This window comes from Hevea brasiliensis, chromosome 12 (genome assembly GCF_030052815.1).
Source record: "Hevea brasiliensis isolate MT/VB/25A 57/8 chromosome 12, ASM3005281v1, whole genome shotgun sequence".
NCBI lineage: Eukaryota > Viridiplantae > Streptophyta > Magnoliopsida > Malpighiales > Euphorbiaceae > Hevea > Hevea brasiliensis.
In genome coordinates, this window is record NC_079504.1 from 12,048,894 (window position 1) to 12,068,240 (window position 19,347).

Consider the following 19,347-nt stretch of genomic DNA (forward strand, 5'->3'; position numbering starts at 1 on the left):
TAATCCCTAAATTTGATAAATGTATGTGTTATTAAATTAAAAAATATTAAATTTAAATTATAATTTTTAAAAATATAAATTAATTGCTTTAAAATCTTTAAAATTTTAGTTAATTACAAAATATTTGCCCATCTCTCACCGCCCATATTCCATTGTTGCCGTGAATAATCATGAAATCGGGAGGAGGGAATAAAATGATATAAAATATAAATACAATTTAAAATAATTAAAAATTAAAATTTATTAATTGTTAATTTTATAAAATTTCATCCTATTAATTAATCATTAATAAAATGTTATTTAATTTAATTAAATTATCATTGAGAGATGAATTTTAAGATGAGTTTTAAGAAATTATATAAATAGTTATTATATTTAGTAAATATGATGATAAAATTAGAAAAAAATAATATTTTTTGATCTCTTTAAAATAATAAATAACTATAAATAAAATAATTTAAAAAAATAAATAAAAATAAATAGAGGAAAAAATAATTTCTAATTCATTATTGTAGGACAAGAAATCATAACACAATCCATTTATACATTAATTTATATTTTTATTAATAGAATAATAAAATGAAATTCAATTTGATTGATAAAATCCATGAGGAAGTGAAACTTAACAATTTGAGATTATTATTATTATTATTATTATTTTCTTTAATTTATGTAAATCATCCTATATAGAACACTACTTGATAATTTTTTTATTAATTTTATATAAAAACCGTCTAGGAAATATATAAATAATGTATCATTATTTAATTTGGAAGATTAAATTAATTAAGAGTGAAATTTAAATTGTAATTGAATAATTAAATTATAATTAGAAAATAATCATATATTAACACCATTAGGAAATATAAGAAATTTTCATTTTATAAGATATTGTTGAAAAATTAATAGTCTATAAATGCTATATAAAACTCAATAAACAATCATAAATTTAATTTAACTAGCTGTAATTAAGTATAAATTGAAGCTGGAAAATATATAATCAAATATTAATTAAAAATTGTCACTTGGCTAAAAGATATATTTATTTATTATTAAAAATTATTAATATTATATAAAAATGTATAATATTATATTAAAAAAATATATAATATTAAATATAGATAAATATCTTTAATGAATTGCGCTAGCTGGAGATGATTGAGATGGGTATTGAATAATGAATAATCGTTGCATCAATCAATCCTCGGGGATTATAAAATTAATTCTGTAATTAAGGGCTATAAATGCCAGTTGGGGTTTCCTGTGAAAATGGCCGTAGTGTCACATTCGTGAGCAATTACATTTCTAACGGTTACAAAGAAAAATATCCTAATTGGATGGATGCATGTGGCCACTAGTCAACAGTAGTCACCAATTTCTTCTAGTCAAAATATTAATGATGCAACAGTTTGTGCGATAGTCACCAACTTAATTATGCCATTGTAAAGACGTTGCTATCTCTCTAATTTCAAGCTTTTAATCCATTGTTCAACTCAAAACTGGTTTCTTCTAGATGGAAACTTTTTCAATTTATTAATTTCTATCGATCTAACACCTCAAATCCAGTTCCTATTGTGGGTATAGCAATCAATTTATTTAATTTAATCGTTGAAGACATAACACTTATTTGACAGACTTCAAATATTCACTTCTTAATTATATTATTAAAAAGAAAAACCTCAAAAACAGTTCAAAATAGTTTTTGTTTTAGCAGGCCATGATATCATCTCGCCACAATATACACAAAAGTGAATAGCAACGCACATTTGAAACAAATAGAAGAAGAAAAATATTGAGAATTCCTAGAAGTACGTTTCCTTTAACACACTTTATAGTAGTACCCTATGAACTTGCTTTTGTAATGCCAGATGGTGACCTCAGATATTACGTTTGGAATATGTAACGTCCCCAAATGGAGCAGCTTTTGGCTTAGTGGAGATTTGAAATCAACGTTATGATAAACTAATGAATCATTTACAAATAAGTAAAAATATTTATTGAATTTACAAAAAAAAAGTATAATCGTTTTAAAATAAAAAAATAAAAATAAGTGAAAATAACTAATTTTACTTGTATGTAAATTATTTATTAATTTATCTATCTATATAGATCTATCTACATGAAATTACGGTGATATCATAAAATTACTAGTTCAAGAAAGACTTTTCTCTCTTTTTTCCATGTTCCTTCTCTTTGGGCTAATTGAAGTTCTGTCGCTGATCGACTTTCCCTGGCCCCTTTCAAATAAGGGAAGTCCTTCCCCAACTTGAATAGGGGAAGCCCTTCCCCAACTTGGAGTTTGCGTTTGCCCTTCTCAACTCTAAATTGGGTTGTAAATATATCCATTTCGATTTGGATGCAAGTCTGACCAATGAGGGTTGCGTGCTGTGATCAGCGTTTTCTATTTTTAGTGCCTTTATTAGTTGTGTGTTGGTGCAACTATGGCTCTATGAGCTATAAATGAATATAGAATCTTGAGGTCCTGACACTAATACTAGATGTTGCTGGCCAGTGACCCTATGGCTATAAGAGATTGAGGGCCATAACGTCTGTCATCCCTCTCTTTCTGAGTCACAGTTGATAGATCCCGGCTTTCACCTTTGGGAGATTGAGGCGATGCTCTTCAGAATAGGATTTTTCTGCTTTATATAATTAGATCTTAGCCTTGCATGGCTTCCAGTGGCAGAGTTTTCCTTGGTTTCTTGCTCTTGGTGGCACCTTTGTTGCCGTTGAGGTTGGGCGGTACAACGAGGAATCAAGGCAAGCGGCATTGCCCGATAAGCCTCAGCGGGTGCCTACCCCTAGGATTACGGGATTGTGAGCTCTAGGCCTAACCCAATAGACTCTGTTACTTAGGTTGGGTGGATCTATCTTGTAACAAGCCTTGGGTCGGATTCTATCTTGTTGCTGCCGATTGGACTCTTTTAAAAGAAATTCTACCTTTAAAAATATATATATAAAATAAACGCGTACAGCCAATTAAATTGCACGAGCCCTATATTAACCAAAATTAACCACCACCGCACCATAAATGTCACTAACGCCACCACCTCCACCACTACCAACAACAGCAATTTCAGTAAATGGGAACGCACCAGAAATGCCAAAAATGTCTCAGAACATTGGATAAGATGTGTTTCTTTAAAGTGAATGGCCATAGCAAGTGGGATAAAATCAACCCCAAGCAAAAAGATGCTATGCATGACATGAAAAACATCATTAAACAATGAAAATTAAAGATGTGGTATAAGAATTCTAGAAACCTGTTGGTTAATCAGATAGCATCTAAGATCACCTATATTTAGTGCAGATTTCACTTCTGATTCCATACCTCTAACCAAACTTTCATATTCAAAGTTTTTATTTTAGGGATAAATAAGAAAAGGAATGAAAAGTTAAAGGCAAAAAAAGGGAAACCAAGTGGATAATAAACTAATGGGTATAGCATAGAGGAAAATAACAATAAAAATTGTTCAGTCAAACACTACCGCTGAAATCATAATTCACCAGTCTCAAAAGCCAGTGAATCAGCTCTATAATTATGAAAATTCCAAAATCACACTCGCAATTTGATCATAAGCTCATTCCTTTCATTTTTTCTCCTATCTTCATACAATAGCTCTGGTTAATGTCAAAGTACTAAAATACGCTAGAAGTTAAAGGAATAAAAAACATTATCAAGGCTGTTACTTGTCTTCTAAGAGCATTCCTTATATAGCATACTTTAGTCTTAAAATGATAATTGGAATAACAGGATTTCTAAAGTTAGAAATAATGTAATACTTTATCTTTCTTTAGAACTGGGGAGGATCAGTTCCTTAAGATATGGACAATCAAGCTGTGATCATTTCATATTTTGGGTTCTCTCCTGTCAGTTTTTCAATATTTTAGTATATAATTTTTCCATCCTAGTTCTGGTTTCTCGAGTAGTGCACAATCTTCGTTGAAGTCCTTAATTAGTTGGGTTATCAGTTTTATTCTAGTAATTTTCTTGATTTTATCCTCTTTATTGGGTTATGTTCTGGGCACTGTAACAGGTTTGTTGGGGGGGGGGGGTGTTTGGTGTGGGGGAAGAGAGAGAGAGAGAGACAGAGAGCATCCCAGCTCCCAAGTCACCGTAATAATTTGTGGGGCACGTTAAAGGAGAAAGTCACCCAGTGAGAGCTAACTTCTAATTCAAGTCATGTATCTATAGTGAATAAGCAGATAAGCTAAGCTTTTCTCCAAAAAAAAAAAGTTATAGGAAAAGTAAATACATGGTATACTGTTGGATATAATAAGCTGAACAAAGTAGCATTCACTTTCTGGTCCCCCAACATTCCTCCTCTGCATGCTGCCATTTTTCTTCTCAAATAATTCAGCAAAGGGTAACTTTATGGGGCAAATGACAAAAAAGATGTAATCAAAAATATAAAATATAGAAAAAAATTAATTATCTATTCAAAATATTTAAAATGTTTTAATTTTTAATAATTTTATTTTATATTTTAAATAAAATATAAATATTATTTTAATAAATAAAATTATAATATATAATATTATATATTATAATATTTTTATTATAAATATTATTTTTTAATTTAAAATTAAATTAAAATTTAATAAAATTAAAAAATAAATAATTTTCAAATTTTTAATAATTTTATTTTATATTTTAAATAAATTAAAATATTATTTTAATAAATAAAATTATAATATGTAATATTATATATTATAATATTTTTTAATTTAAAATTAAATTAAAATTTAATAAAATAAAAAATTAAAATTAAAAAATAAATAATTAAAAAATTTTAAGAAAAATTAAACCCTACTGTAAGTAGCGTCCAACTTTTTTTTTAATTTTTAATAATTTTGTTTTATATTTTAAATAAATTAAAATATTATTTTAATAAATAAAATTATAATATGTAACATTATATATTATAATATTTTTATTATAAATATTATTTTTTAATTTAAAATTAAATTAAAATTTAATAAAATTAAAAATAAAAAAAATAAATAATTAAAAAGTTTAAAAAATGTTGGATGCAGTCTAATTTTTTTATAATTATTTTATTTTATATTTTTATTATAATTTTTTAATATTTTTTATTTTTTTAATTTATTTAAAATATAAAATAAAATAATTAAAAATTTTAAAAAAAGTTGGACGCGTCCAACTTTTCTCAAAATTTTTTAATTATTTATTTTTTAATTTTAATTTTTTATTTTATTAAATTTTAATTTAATTTTAAATTAAAAAATAATATTTATAATAAAAATATTATAATATATAATATTACATATTATAATTTTATTTATTAAAATAATATTTTAATTTATTTAAAATATAAAATAAAATTATTAAAAATTTTTATTATATTTTTTAATTATTTATTTTTTAATTTTAATTTTTTATTTTATTAAATTTTTATTTAATTTTAAATTAAAAAATAATATTTATAATAAAAATATTATAATATATAATGTTACATATTATAATTTTATTTATTAAAATAATATTTTAATTTATTTAAAATATAAAATAAAATTATTAAAGTTGGACGCTACTTATAGTAGCGTCCAACTTTTCTTAAAATTTTTTAATTATTTATTTTTTAATTTTAATTTTTTATTTTATTAAATTTTAAATTAAAAAATAATATTTATAATAAAAATATTATAATATATAATATTACATATTATAATTTTATTTATTAAAATAATATTTATATTTTATTTAAAATATAAAATAAAATTATTAAAAATTTAAAAAAAAGTTGGACGCTACTTATAGTAGGGTCCAACTTTTCTTAAATTTTTTTAATTATTTATTTTTTAATTTTAATTTTTTATTTTATTAAATTTTAAATTAAAAAATAATATTTATAATAAAAATATTATAATATATAATATTACATATTATAATTTTATTTATTAAAATAATATTTATATTTTATTTGAAATATAAAATAAAATTATTAAAAATTAAAAAAAAAGATTACGCTACTTTAAATTAAAAAATAATATTTATAATAAAAATATTATAATATATAATATTACATATTATAATTTTATTTATTAAAATAATATTTATATTTTATTTAAAATATAAAATAAAATTATTAAAAATTAAATTAAAAAAGTTTGGGCCTACTATAAAGTAGCGTCACTAACAACAATGGGCTATTTTAAATAACCTTAAAACGTTATTATATTAAGCGTCCCCGCACTACTCAAAGATAATTCACCCATTTTTGATAATTAGTTTTAAAGTCATCCTTTTTTATATTTTGTATTTTTTATTACACCTTTTTTGTCATTTGCCCAACTTTATGGCCCAGAGTTCCACACTGTTTATATACATCAGAAGAATGAAGACCAAAAGAATAATGAATTGTCATCTCATAAAAATGCGTTAGTGCATGTGTGTGCGTGAGAGAGAGAGAGAGAAGTGAAATACTATTTGGTCTTGACAAACAAATGCCTGGTTTGAGAGAAAAAACCATAATGTAAATAAATGCAACAATTCTACATATAGTTTTTGGGGTATCAAATCTCAAGTAATACTTGCAATCCTAAATCTCCTGTGCCAGCATTGGCTTGATTAATATTTATAAGGAACCAAAGGAAGGTCCTAAGTGAATATCTGATTGCAAGATTGTATTTTTACATGTGTATACAATTCTCTAATTTATTTAAACACAAAAAACTTGTGACAAACAAAAAGTGACTAAAGAATGATCTGACGGTGACGGAAGAATTTTCTCATCTTCTCACACCAGTCAAAGCATGTTTATCCCACGTAGTGAGTGAGTGAGTGAGTGTGTGCGTGTGCGTGTGTGCTCAAGTGTGCGTGTGGAGGGAGGAGGAAAGAGAGAGTATTAGGCTAACTTAAACTCTTAAGAATGATGATTACACCCAAGGATTTAGTAGGCAAAAGTTGGTGAAATTAGTAAATTTTGACTCTGCATTAGTTTCTTAGGCATCACTCGTCACATTTGAGCCATCCAGAATGCAAATACACTAATCCATCTGTTAATCAAACTGTGAAGACCAATTTGTAGAATTCAATTAATCCACATAAAGAAAATTTAGAGAATGATTCACTTCAACAGTAAGCTAGGCAACAAATGAGATGATTTTAAAAAGTATTAAGCAGTAAGTTGTGACAACAAAAACAAAAACAAAGTCATCATTACTATCTCAATCACAGTCATATGCAGGCCATTAGAATAATCATGATAAACGACCTTACCCGTGGAATTACCTTCAATTTGAATGATGCAAGTGAAAGTAACATGTACCCTGTCAAAAGTTGAACTTGTGACTCTCCAGCAAAAATGAGCATACAACAGTTCTTTTGCTTTTAATAAAGTCAAATGAAGTGAGCCAAAAGAAGCAATAGAAGGTCAAGGGTTAAATCTCTTACAAACCCCTCCCTTTGAAAATTTCCAATGTACCGAAAAAAAGAGAGTGAAGAAAAAGACACGACTGACTGAGGCTCTTCTGTTTCACAATTCACAAATTATCAAGTCCTCTACCCAGGAGATCATGATGTATGATCAAGAAATACAACTTTTTCTGCATTAACACTGATTCCAAGAATTAGGAAGAATTCATTAAAAAGAAACTAAGAATTAAAAAAAAAAAAAAAAAAGAATTGCTTACACTAGAGAACAATGTAAGTAATAATAGATGCCCAACTCTCCCATACACCACTTAAGCAGCTACCCTACACGTACTGGAAACACTATAATTAGTTTCATGCAGAATAAAGAATAAAAGCTTTTTAAAAAGAATCTTTAAATGTACAATTATTTGATATAGGGTATGGTAAAACACACATGCACACCCATACCTCCATATGAAACAGTTTGTGGGTTCAGAAGCCTTTGTTTATTTTGTATTCTTAACTTCTAACAAGACGGAATATTTTCCAAGCCCAGGAGTCTTTTGTCCACGTATTTTATTCTTAACCTCTGGCAAGACGCACAAAATTTTCCAATCTCCAGAGACTTTTGTCCAGGTCGAACATAGAACCTCTCCAAACTATGCTGGTAGTTGTCACGTTCACATCACTCTTCACTTCTGTAGTTGTCCACTTGGATACTCACCTCATTTGGGTAAACGAAAAATTTTATTTGAGCAAGAAGTCAAGTTTTATTCAGATATGTACAATAAAGTAAATTGGTACACCTTATTATTTGGAAGAAAGATTGTTATGCCAGATATGGCCATTGTGAACCCACTACATATTTTGGCATAGCTATTTCTATGATACATTAATGAGTATTGCGGATGCTTGCTGCAGGCATGCATGATCTCGGGGATAAACAAAAAGAACATTCAAATTTCAGAATACAGTCGGACTAAGTGCAAGGAATGAAAGGGTGTGTTCATGTGCCACTCTCTTTGTGTTTTTTGCCTAGTGGTTTTCCTTTCCCTGTTTTTTCTCTATTTAACCTCAGATCTGCCACGCCCAAGTGGAAATTTTTGTTTCTATGTCTAAAGAAATGAGCCTGAAAACACCACTTTCCAAGGATGAATCTGATGCAACTATCTCACTATATATTTCACATACATAGGTCGATCCTTGAACTGATCCAGCTCTTCTGGAATTCGAACTACCCTTTCAACGCCTGGAGACGAAACCTGTGGGGAAACACAAATTTTTAGGCCTTAATGTTAAAATTAACAAATTGTTGAGAAGGCAAACTTCATTCATGTTTCAGCTCTTATGTAGCCATCACAGATCCCACTCCTAAACCCAACAACTAAGATGGCTAACTTCTCAGGCACACAATAAATAAGCAACCCACCTTTGCTATTAAAATATCATTAATGAGCCAACTGGATTTACTCAATCTGTACACTAGAGTTTAATTCAAGTGGGAAAATGGATTCAACATCCAGCCCCTTCTCCCAAGGATCAAAAAGAAAAGAAAATATATGTTCTCAGACAAAGACACCCCAATTAGCAACATCAAGTTGTGCTGGCACATATGAACCCTAATTTTCATTTAAATGAAAAGGAGTTCCCAAACACAGTGCATTTCAAGTTGTCTGGTACTCTGGTCTCAAATAAAATACAAAACTTGGCATAGACACACCTTGTTCAGTGTTTGCTTCTTATCAGCACAACCTTTGGTAACCAATCTAGTGACAAGTGTGAAATATTGAAATTTGGACTCAAGCTGCCAAAAAGAAACCACCAATCAGATCAAAATAGTATATCAACTTACTCCAATTGCTAAAATAAAATTTGTAAGTAGCAAAATACAGTATAAAGTTTAGTACAACAACAAGAATGATTAGCTAGAAATAATAGATGGAACTTCGAGGAATTTTTGCCCACACAAGACCTATAAAAAGTTTTTTTTTTTTTTTTTAAAAAAGGAAAAGAAACAAAATTCTTGAATTCAATCTACCACCTTCATTTTCAGAAAAGCTTCTTCATATTACATTCTAATTCATAATTCAATATGACACTTTGTTTTTGGATAAAAAATTCAATTGAACTAAACTTCAAGGCTTTTGTTCAAAGATTAAGAAATTACCATTATTTATATGTACAACACATTTATTGAGAGATAATGATAATTGATTGATAAGTCTATGACAAAAGTTGGTTAGCCCCACTTTGCTGGTAACATGCAAATAATGGAAACAACTTTAAGAGCCTCCGGACATAAGCTGATAAGCAAGAAGAGACAATGGAAAACTAATTCAGAATCAGAAAGTTAATGAGGGACATGTACACCATTAAGACTGAAATGTCTCAAATGCACCATCCATCTGATCCCTGCTTATTGTTTACAGCCTTTATCTTCTAAGGTTAAGAACTTAAGTTTTATTTGGCGACTTAAGCAGCTTGACACCAAATTTTAAATCCAATTTATTGGAGATGCTTCAAGGCATAAGAAGTGTTCAATTATATATTTGCCAATCCATTTATTATCATTTTTACACCAGTCAAGACATGATCAATAATTGATTCATAACAAATACCAAAAATGTACTGAACAATCACAATCTATGAACATTCTTGTAGGAAACCTAATCATATTGTGCATTAACAGTACCAAATTCAATAGCACTTCTAATTTATGAAATCAAACGATGACTTGCGTATTTTGTACGCCTCTCATGTGCACTTGAATGATGGAATATGACAATGTCCTAAAGGCATATATTTTCAACTCGCCATCAAAAGATTGGCAAACAGCTTCAGCTATTCTTAATGTTTCTTTATCCCAGAACCCAGTTCCCACCATGTCCCAGCAAGGGCAATTCCAGCTCCCCCACCCCCATCTCCAACCTTCAGAAAGGGGGAAAACAGTAAGAAAAATAATCTAACTTCAGCCTATGAAATCAAAGAAGTCATAATAATAACTTCCACAAAAACTTACATGGAGTTCTGCTTCATTTCCACGTACTCATCCTCCAAATAGTCATTGTGACCATCCATCAATGCCTCTAAATGATGAAAATTCACTTAGACATATTTGCAACACTAAAATTTTTCAAAGCACTTAAACGCATAAATATAACTCCATTAGTTCAATTTCATGTCTCAATAAAACACTGATTAAAAAGCATACTCATTGAAGCTTAACCCAGAAGCTGCAAAAGATTTCCAAGAATATAATTAAACTGAAAAGGTCATTCAAAAAAAGCCCAGTGTACAATGTACAAAATGAGGGATAAAGGAGTGAATAATCACTATGAAAAAGAAAGCAAATGGGTAATTTATTACCATCTTCAAGGTCATCAAGAAAAGGTGGTCTTCTTCGTCTTCACTGTCCATTGATACTTCTTCAATTATGTTCGGCTTGAGAACTCGCTCAGGCTTTCTCTTATTGGCATTAAGTGTATAAGACTTGATTGGAATTAAACGAAAAGTGTGCATGCAAGATGGAAACGCGAAGTTGTGACTTGACAGAGAAGTCCTGTAGGAGAAGCTCTTGTTTGGTGGGACTGAGATTATAAAGACGGCCATATTCCGAGGTGAAATCAATTTCATTTTTTCGGTTTATGGGAGTGAAAAAAAATATATATATATCGGTGCGAAGAGCCCTTTAGGGTATGATTGGAGAAGGACGAGAGAGTGGAGTAAACAAAGGTTTGGTGGGTAAGTAATTATTTTATTTTATTTTAAAAGAAAATAAAATAATTTAGGATAAAGATAAAGAAAGGTAAGGGTAAGTTTATTTTTTTTTTATCTCTTAAATTTTAATTTGTTTAAGGAGAAAAAGAGAATAATTATGAATATTTTTATTTTTATATTTTTTAAATTTATTGTTTTTTTATTTGTTTTTAAATATAAAAAATATATATTATTTTTTTATTTTTTTATTAATTTATTTTTTTTTAAATATGATATTTTTTTTATTATAACTCTCCTTAACATTCTCATTTTTTATCCTTTCTTATCATTTTATTAGATAGAGGTGAGGAAAAAATAAATAAAAATAAAAGAGGAGTAAGTAATTATTATGAAAATAAATAAAAAAAGAAGACAAGAATTATAATTATTTTTATCTATGTACCCTTTAAATTTATCATTTATTTACTTCTTTTTAAAAGTGTAAAATATATAATAATCTTTTCATTAATTCATTTCTTTTCAAATATAAAAATTTTTTCATTATAATATCTTTACTCTTTTTTGTCTTTACATTTTCTTATTCTTTCATTATTTATTATTTCCTCACCCATCCAAACAAACCCTTAAGCAGCGTGTCACGTTCGAACTTCAAGTGGGAGGCAATTATCCTTCCAAAACGAAGCCGTTGATAGGCAATTCTCCAAAACGACGTCAAATACTTCCCAAGCGTCCTTTTTTTTATATAGGAATTAGTTCCCAAGCGTTCTTACTAGTTTTTTTTTAATTTAAAATTTTAAAATATTTTTAATAATATATATAGTATTTTGAGTAGCAAGAACAGCTGCTGCCTGCCTCTGTCCAAGCTTGGGTCTGCGGGTATCGGACCGAGCCGGATCTCAGGCCCCTGAATAGATCTAGTCACTGGCTTATTGGCTTCATTCAATTTTCAAAATATAAGCCTTTTAGGTATACTAAGCTACTCAAAACAGTAAGTCTCCAATAAAATGACATAATAGTGAAAAATTCCAACCCAGAGATCCTAATTTCAATTCAATTTAGGTTAGGTTAAATACAGAATAAATAAATAATTAAGTAGGATTCTCCCCTTATAGGTAAGGCAATTCGTATCCTTTAAAACATGTTATAGCAGATAGCAATACAATCAGATGAGCATTGAAGCATTTAGAGTTGGAGGGGCAGGATGGTAAGTGGCAAATACTTGCCAGTAGTTTGACTCCGTAATTTATGATGCCCTTATCTGCCAGATCGGAAAAAGTTCAGAACAAATGAAGATGCACATTCTAATAACAGCAATTGACCCTATATATGTTGATACAGTTGCTGAATCCATAGCTCAATTTTCAATTCATTCAATTCTGTGTCATCCACAAGTAAATTGTAATTATGAAAGAATAACCAATCACAAAGATTAGAGAGACGAGGCAGTAATAGCACCAGGAGGAGGAGGCGATGGAGCAACACTTGTTGCATTGTCTGTCCAATTCTTTTCACCCCAGTGCCATAACATACTCTCCCAGAAGCAGAAATCTTCAAAGCAAGTTTTCAAACGTTTGTCTTTTATCTTGATTTTCCAATGACCATCAGTGTAATTAGCTTTCTCAGCTTGCCTCCGGTCCCACTCCAATGCTGCCTTTTGCTTGGACCTAAGGAGGCAGTACTTGTGCAAGTTTTCTGGCATAGCATCATGCACCTTCCACCATGTTTTGTGAGCAACATCACTAGCAAACTCCTGCAAAATGTCTACATTCCAGTTGCAATCATAATCCCGGAAGCATATCCAGGGTTTATTACCCAGATAGTGTAGAACATAAAGGATTGGAGGATCAGCACCAAAGAGATGAGTTTTCATTTGTTTCTTCTCCTCCTCATCACCTTCCCAAAAGTGTTTCAGGAAGTTCATGTGTTTAGGAATCCGGTGCCACCATGTGAAAATTTCATTCAGATAACCCTGGTCCCCACCATTGTATGACTCAATCTCATTGATGTGATCCATTAAGAGCTGGAACGTACAATTTGATGGTTCAACCACCATCACTCCAGAGTTGAACAGGGTAGCATTATTCCCTATAGCAGTAATTTCTGGCATCTCAAACAATAAATCAATATTTCTCAGTATAAGCATGTCAGCATCAATGAAAATGATCTTGTCATAATCTGTCAACTGCCAGAGTCGAAATTTACTATAGTTCCATTCATTGTAAGCATCCTTTTCAGCTTTCGGGTTCCTGATTCTTTGGATTGTATGGATTTTCCAGCCTGCAGCCTCTAATCCTCCTCTATGATAATCACTAATTGTTTCATCAACCAGTATTACAAGATCCCGTGTTGAACCTGCCATACGAATGCTCTGAGCAGCAACAATCGCCCCACACACATAAACATGTGCAGAGTGCAGGATTGTTGCATATGCTTCCCTATGTGCTCTTTCTGAATAGAAATTCTCTGTTAAAAAACATTTACATTTGGTTAGTTTTCTTTTAGGTTTTTGCATTGAGAATGATTTAGTAATCATTAAAGCCACTCAGGATGACAAAATTAGAGAGTCGATTGAGTAGTTGACTTGATCCCTTGGTGGGTCACATTTACATCTGAACCAGAAATATGTTGCACTAACTTATCTATTTCATTAATGTTTAAATACTCCCATCTTGCTAATGTATATATTATGTATAGGCAGGCGTAAATGTCTAATGCACCAAACAATCAAACTCAATAATAGTTAATTTCAGTAAACTGGAATCACATAAAAATAGGAGAGAAAATCAGATCAGCTGGTTTACAATGCAGCACAAACTTAAGAAGGAACAACAAAAACTAACAACAATACATGCACACACACACACACACATATATGGAGGGAGAGAGAGATTTAAAAACTGACCTTTAGCCTTGAGAGGAACTGCAAGTTCACATGACCCCACTGGGAGCTGTAGTTTTTCTCGTAACACGTTAAGGTTGGGTTGATACAGCCATAAATTCCCTTCATGAAAAATAAGCTCCTTGCAAGTAAACAGATTTGGGGTTGGGAAGCAATCAGTCACCAAAAGCACATGAACAGGATGATAACTTTTAGCAGAAGCAGCAAGACTTGCTGCTGCAAGCTGCAGGTGCAAACGAGCTACATCTCTTGACCATCTTCCTGACTTGTCACATGGAAGCTTGACAGCAATGACATCAATACGAGGCTTGCCAGGAACTTTAAGTTTGGGCACTGAAGGACAAGTGGGAACCTCAAATTCTTCTTCTTCATCTATCCATTCAGGGTACAGGGATTCCCACGTTACATTTTTTGGTAGATGGTCAAGGTTTAGAACAACATGCTCAATATCTGGTAACAGGTGCTTCCAATTATCAATCTCACTCACATTAAAGTTTAACAAGCCAATGCCCTGATATTCAGCACTGTCATTTAGTCTGTCAATAAAGTCCGAGATCTGGTCCCAGTCGATGTCTGCAGTTGAGATATAACGAGGATCTGAGGCAGCATCCTCTCCTATCCATAGGTCTACAAGACTTGGCCTGCATGCAATAAATTTTTCCTTCAAGTTATTGCACAAAGATAACAGTATGGCAACACTATTCCTTTTGGCTAAGTGTGACTTCACAAATTTTGAGGAAAGAGGGATAAGCAAGCACTGTTATAATTTATTACCCACAATACACATTAATAATTAAAATAATATCTTTGTAGGTCAAGCAATAACCTTAAAAATAAGGCTCCATTCATATGTGCAAAGAAGGCAAAGCAATAAGTAATTGGTTGTAACCAAAACTAAACTCCCACCAACCAAAAATGTGAAAAGTTCAAGCAATCAATAGCAACAAGACTTTCAAAGGCAAGGACCATGGTCAGGTTGAAGAAGTAATTCAAGAGTCAAAAGGCAAAATGGAATGTAAATTGAAACATCTATTTCAGGATGAAAAATTAGCACAAAATAAGAAACCTCCCAACAGGAAACTATCACCTGGTAGTATCAGGCAAAACCAAGAAGAATAGGCAATAAAGCATACCTAGATCCAGAGGTAGAAGGGTGATCTGCAATATGAACCGCTGGAGAGTGGAAGAAAGTGATCAAAGTTCCCAAAGCAATGATCACCAGCACAATTTTCAGAGTAGTTATCTTGCAGTTCAAATTCCTATATTGGATGGGAACTTGCAGGGCCTTTTCAACATCTCTAAGACCCTTATCTCTAAAGGACTTTCTTCTGGATGTCTCTTCTCTGTAGCAAGAAGGCAATCCAAATATTTATAAAAAAAAAAAAAGTGAAAGAAAGCTAAAAAAAGCTGAAACCAAAGTGATAAATGGCAATCATTGAAAAAAGGCGACAAGGAGGTTTTATATAACAACTGAAATACGAAACTAATCCTTAACTTCCACATTTTCCCCACTACTCAGTTTAGATTCCTAGAAAAATGCTTAGCAGAAACACCATCATTATATAGAAACACAAAAATTCACAGAAATTCACGACAATTATTTTGAGCATGAACACATCACAGAATGAACTGGGAAGAAACTAAAACATCAATGACCGACATATACATTCAACTAATGCTTTTCCGCTCCACAATCAGTTATTAATATGGATCACATAAAAGAATCCAGCAGCCATTACTGAATAAAGAAACGGCCAAAGCTGGAATCGAAACTTTAACTATACTGTTTTGAATACAAAAATCATACCAAAAAAACAAGTAGATCTCAGTGAAATGGAGTGTTTGAATCTTACTACACAATCAACAAAGCTAAATTTGAAGTGAAATTATAACAAGCGGAGCACAAATCAGGAACATGGAGCTCATTCTATAGTCAATCAGATCACAGTACAAGCAAGGAAAAACACAAGAAAGAGAGAGAGAGAGAGAGAGAGAGAGAGAGAGAGAGAGAGACTTACACTGAAGCAGAGAGTCGGTGCCTGGGCTCAACGATACTAGGGGAGGATCCTCTCATCTTCTCGAGAATCAGTAGCCACTTGAGGAAGGCAGCATCTGTGTGGTATTTACTTCATTTTCATAGGAAAATGGAAACTGAATTTTGGAAGGGAAACCGCTATTCCAGGAGACGCGTTGCGAGAGAAGAATCAAAGATAAGTTGATTTGGAAATTGATTAATTGTGTTGTTTAAGAGTTAAGACAGATAATAGGCGGCTGGTTTTGATCCAAGTCAAAGTAACCACTCCCTCTAATTTAATAAATTATTTCGAAAAAAAAATAATTTAATAAAATTATATGGTATTTATTTTAAGCCTAATCTCATAAAAAAAATTATGAATTATATAGTCTTTCTTTTATATAATTTTAACATGAACTTTAAATTTTGTTAATTATATGCTTGAAGTTTATTATGCTCATTTTGATAACATTTGGGCCAAATATCACTTTTATTTTATTTTATTTTTTAAGTCATTAGACAGTCCATAGATAAATAATGATTAAGAAGGATAATGATAACAATTTTTTATGATTTTAATTTAAATTTTCGAATTAGTTATTAATTCTCCATCAATGGAACCTTTTTTTCTTGTCAAAAATACATGATTATGAATGAAAATTGGAGTGTGCCTCTCCTAATAGTGTTTGTTATTAAATAATATTTTAATTTTTATTAAACTATATTTAATATAAGCTTAATTTTATATGAAAATAAATTTAAAAATCATTTAAATAAATTAAAATAAATATATATATATATATATATTAAATACATTAATTTAAATATAAATATTTAATTTAAGTGTTATTAAACTTATTCTTATATAAAAACAAACTTATAATAATTATAGCACGAAGAGGTTAGGAGGGAATTGTTAAATGACAGGTAAGGTTAATAAATATTTATTAATGGTGGTTTATGGATGCCTTCAAGTTAATATCAAAGGAGAGAATCTTTCAATGTCTGTTTAGTGATTAAGTGTCTATTCTAAGTTAGAAATTTAAAATATGACTCTCTTTTTTTCTATCAAATGTCGGTTTAATAGTTAAAAAAAAAATATGGATTTTATAATTATTTTAATTTTAGTAATTTTGATAAATTTTATCATTTTTATTTAATTTTTCAATTTTAATAATTTTAATCAAATTTAAGAGGTTACTTTTTTAAGAGAGTATGCAATAGAGAGAGAATGGCTTTGGAGATATGAGAAAATTTGGAGATCACTTTTCCTTGTTCACATAAGGTACGATCAGTAAACATGCCATAATTATGAAATTTTAATTAATTAGTGATTTAATTTGTTAAAATAAAAGTCATGATATCATTGAAAAAAATGTAAAGATATTAAATATCAATCTCACTACAATTGTTCATATTGGAATTTAAAACAATGATGGACTCCAGAAGGTCGAGCAATCTCACTGCAATTGTCCATATTGGAATTGAGAACAGTAATAGACTCCAGAAGGTCGAGCGAGGTGATGACTCCGACAAGTGTCTACAATATTATGAATGACTCTTGGCAACCTCTAGTTCTTTTAAGCAGTAGTTGTCACGACCCAACCTATGGGCCGGATCGGCACTAGGATCTGGGCCAGCCTAAAGCCCCCGAGGCCCGTAGTAAGCCTAACTATTCACTTAACTCAACTCTAAGACCCATTTGGGCCCAATTTCAAGAAATCAACCGGACAGAGTCCGGCCATAAAATGGACCTACTAACGGGGAGTTTTTGACTCACCCGACCTGTAAACACAGTAAATACTCAATTGGGGAGCTCAGCTCACCCTCCACATACTCATATCATCATAAAAACATATGGGAGCTCGGCTCCCTCATCCAGTCCATCAAACATGCATATCATCATACGTTTACAGGTCCAACATGATAATAACATTACAGACCAAAATCAAATAAATACTTATAACACATGCGAAAATTCTAGGAGTAAATAAAATTACACAAATATTGACAAACAACCTACGAAGGAGAAAAGCAGGTTAACCACAATAAAATTCTCTTGTAGCCTGAAAAAAATAATGAACAGGAGTGAGCGTTCGACTCAGAGAGTAAAATATCAATTTTAACCATAATCTCTATAACTATCTAAAACTAATGCACCCTGTAGAGTGAAATGCAACATCGACAACATTTTCACATCATAACATCAAAAGGTAATTTGGAGCACTCACACACCCAGTGATATCAATAATAATATATGGGAGCTGATCCCCTATACAGCTCTCTTAAATCCAACCTGGTGCTAGCGAAGAACTCAAGCCGGACTGTCACGACCCAATCTATGGGCCAGACCGGCACTAGGACCTGGGCCAGCCTAAAGCCCCCGAGGCCCGTAGTAAGCCTAACTATTCATTAACCCAACTCTAAGGCCCATTTGGGCCTAATTTCAAGAATTCAACCGGACATAGTCCGGCCATAAAGTGGACCTTTCAACGGGGAGTTTTTAACTCACCCGACCTGTAAACAAAGTATATCATCAATTGGGAAGCTCAGCTCACCCTCCACATACTCAAATCAACATAAAAATAAATGGGAGCTCAGCTCCCTCATCCAGTCCATCAAACATGCATATAATAATTTTACAGGTCCACATAATGATTTATATTACGGACCGAATCATTTAAATATTTCTAACACATGCGGAAATTCTAGGAGTAAATAAAATTACACAAATATTGATAAACAACCTGCGAAGGAGAAAAGCAGGTTAACCACAATAAAATCCTCCTGTAGCCTGAAAAAATATTGAACAGGAGTGATCGTTCGACTCAGAGAGTAAAATATCAATTTTAACGATAATTTCTATAACTATCTGAAACTAATGCACCCTGTAGAGTGAAATGCAACATCAGCAATAAATTCACATCATAACAGCAAAAAGGTAATTTGGAGTACTCACACACCCAGTAATATCAATCATAATATATGGGAGCTGATCCCCTATACAGCTCTCTTAAATCCAACCTGGTGCCAGCGAAGAACTCAAGCCGGACTTTCGCTTAATAAACCAAATCGGGGTCCCAGCGAAGAACTCAAGCCGTGACTACCCCGAAGGACCGGGTCCCAACGAAGATCTCAAGCCGTGTCTACCCATCCTATCCATAGTTCACACCACATCACACGCACGCCAACGCACGCACACTGCTCCAAATTACCACAATAACATCCATGGCACTTTAACAGTTATGAATGCAATATAAATCGTGCCTAGAGTTTAACTACATATATATATGCATATAAGTGATGCATGGGCATGCTTGAACATATAATAATAGTGAA

The 19,347-nt window shown here is 31.1% G+C and overlaps 1 protein-coding gene and 2 long non-coding RNA genes across 5 annotated transcripts; all 3 read right to left on the reverse strand.

The window, feature by feature from the left end:
• Positions 1 to 6,314: 6,314 nt before the first annotated feature.
• Positions 6,315 to 9,183, reverse strand: LOC110658311 (uncharacterized). 2 transcript variants are annotated; one of them, XR_002495541.2, is made up of 5 exons: positions 9,099 to 9,183; positions 7,847 to 8,640; positions 7,657 to 7,729; positions 7,244 to 7,569; positions 6,315 to 6,338 (listed from the first exon to the last, which is right to left on the reverse strand). It is a non-coding gene; the product is annotated as an uncharacterized LOC110658311 (long non-coding RNA). The 2 variants fall into 2 exon arrangements; XR_002495540.2 differs by having other exon boundaries at positions 7,244 to 7,580.
• A 1,009-nt stretch (positions 9,184 to 10,192) lies between these two features.
• Positions 10,193 to 11,052, reverse strand: LOC110658312 (uncharacterized). The gene is made up of 3 exons (XR_009141987.1): positions 10,745 to 11,052; positions 10,398 to 10,464; positions 10,193 to 10,306 (listed from the first exon to the last, which is right to left on the reverse strand). It is a non-coding gene; the product is annotated as an uncharacterized LOC110658312 (long non-coding RNA).
• Positions 11,053 to 12,371: 1,319 nt separating this feature from the next.
• LOC110658313 (putative UDP-glucuronate:xylan alpha-glucuronosyltransferase 3) lies at positions 12,372 to 16,268 on the reverse strand. Of its 2 annotated transcripts, XM_021815865.2 has the most exons (4): positions 16,013 to 16,268; positions 15,128 to 15,337; positions 13,998 to 14,635; positions 12,372 to 13,558 (listed from the first exon to the last, which is right to left on the reverse strand). In XM_021815865.2, exons 1-4 carry the CDS (start codon positions 16,066 to 16,068, stop codon positions 12,525 to 12,527), a joined length of 1,938 nt encoding a protein of 645 aa, XP_021671557.2. In that variant the 5' UTR covers positions 16,069 to 16,268; the 3' UTR covers positions 12,372 to 12,524. The 2 variants fall into 2 exon arrangements, with proteins under 2 accessions (XP_021671557.2, XP_021671558.2); XM_021815866.2 differs by lacking the exon at positions 15,128 to 15,337 and having other exon boundaries at positions 16,013 to 16,245.
• Positions 16,269 to 19,347: the final 3,079 nt, after the last annotated feature.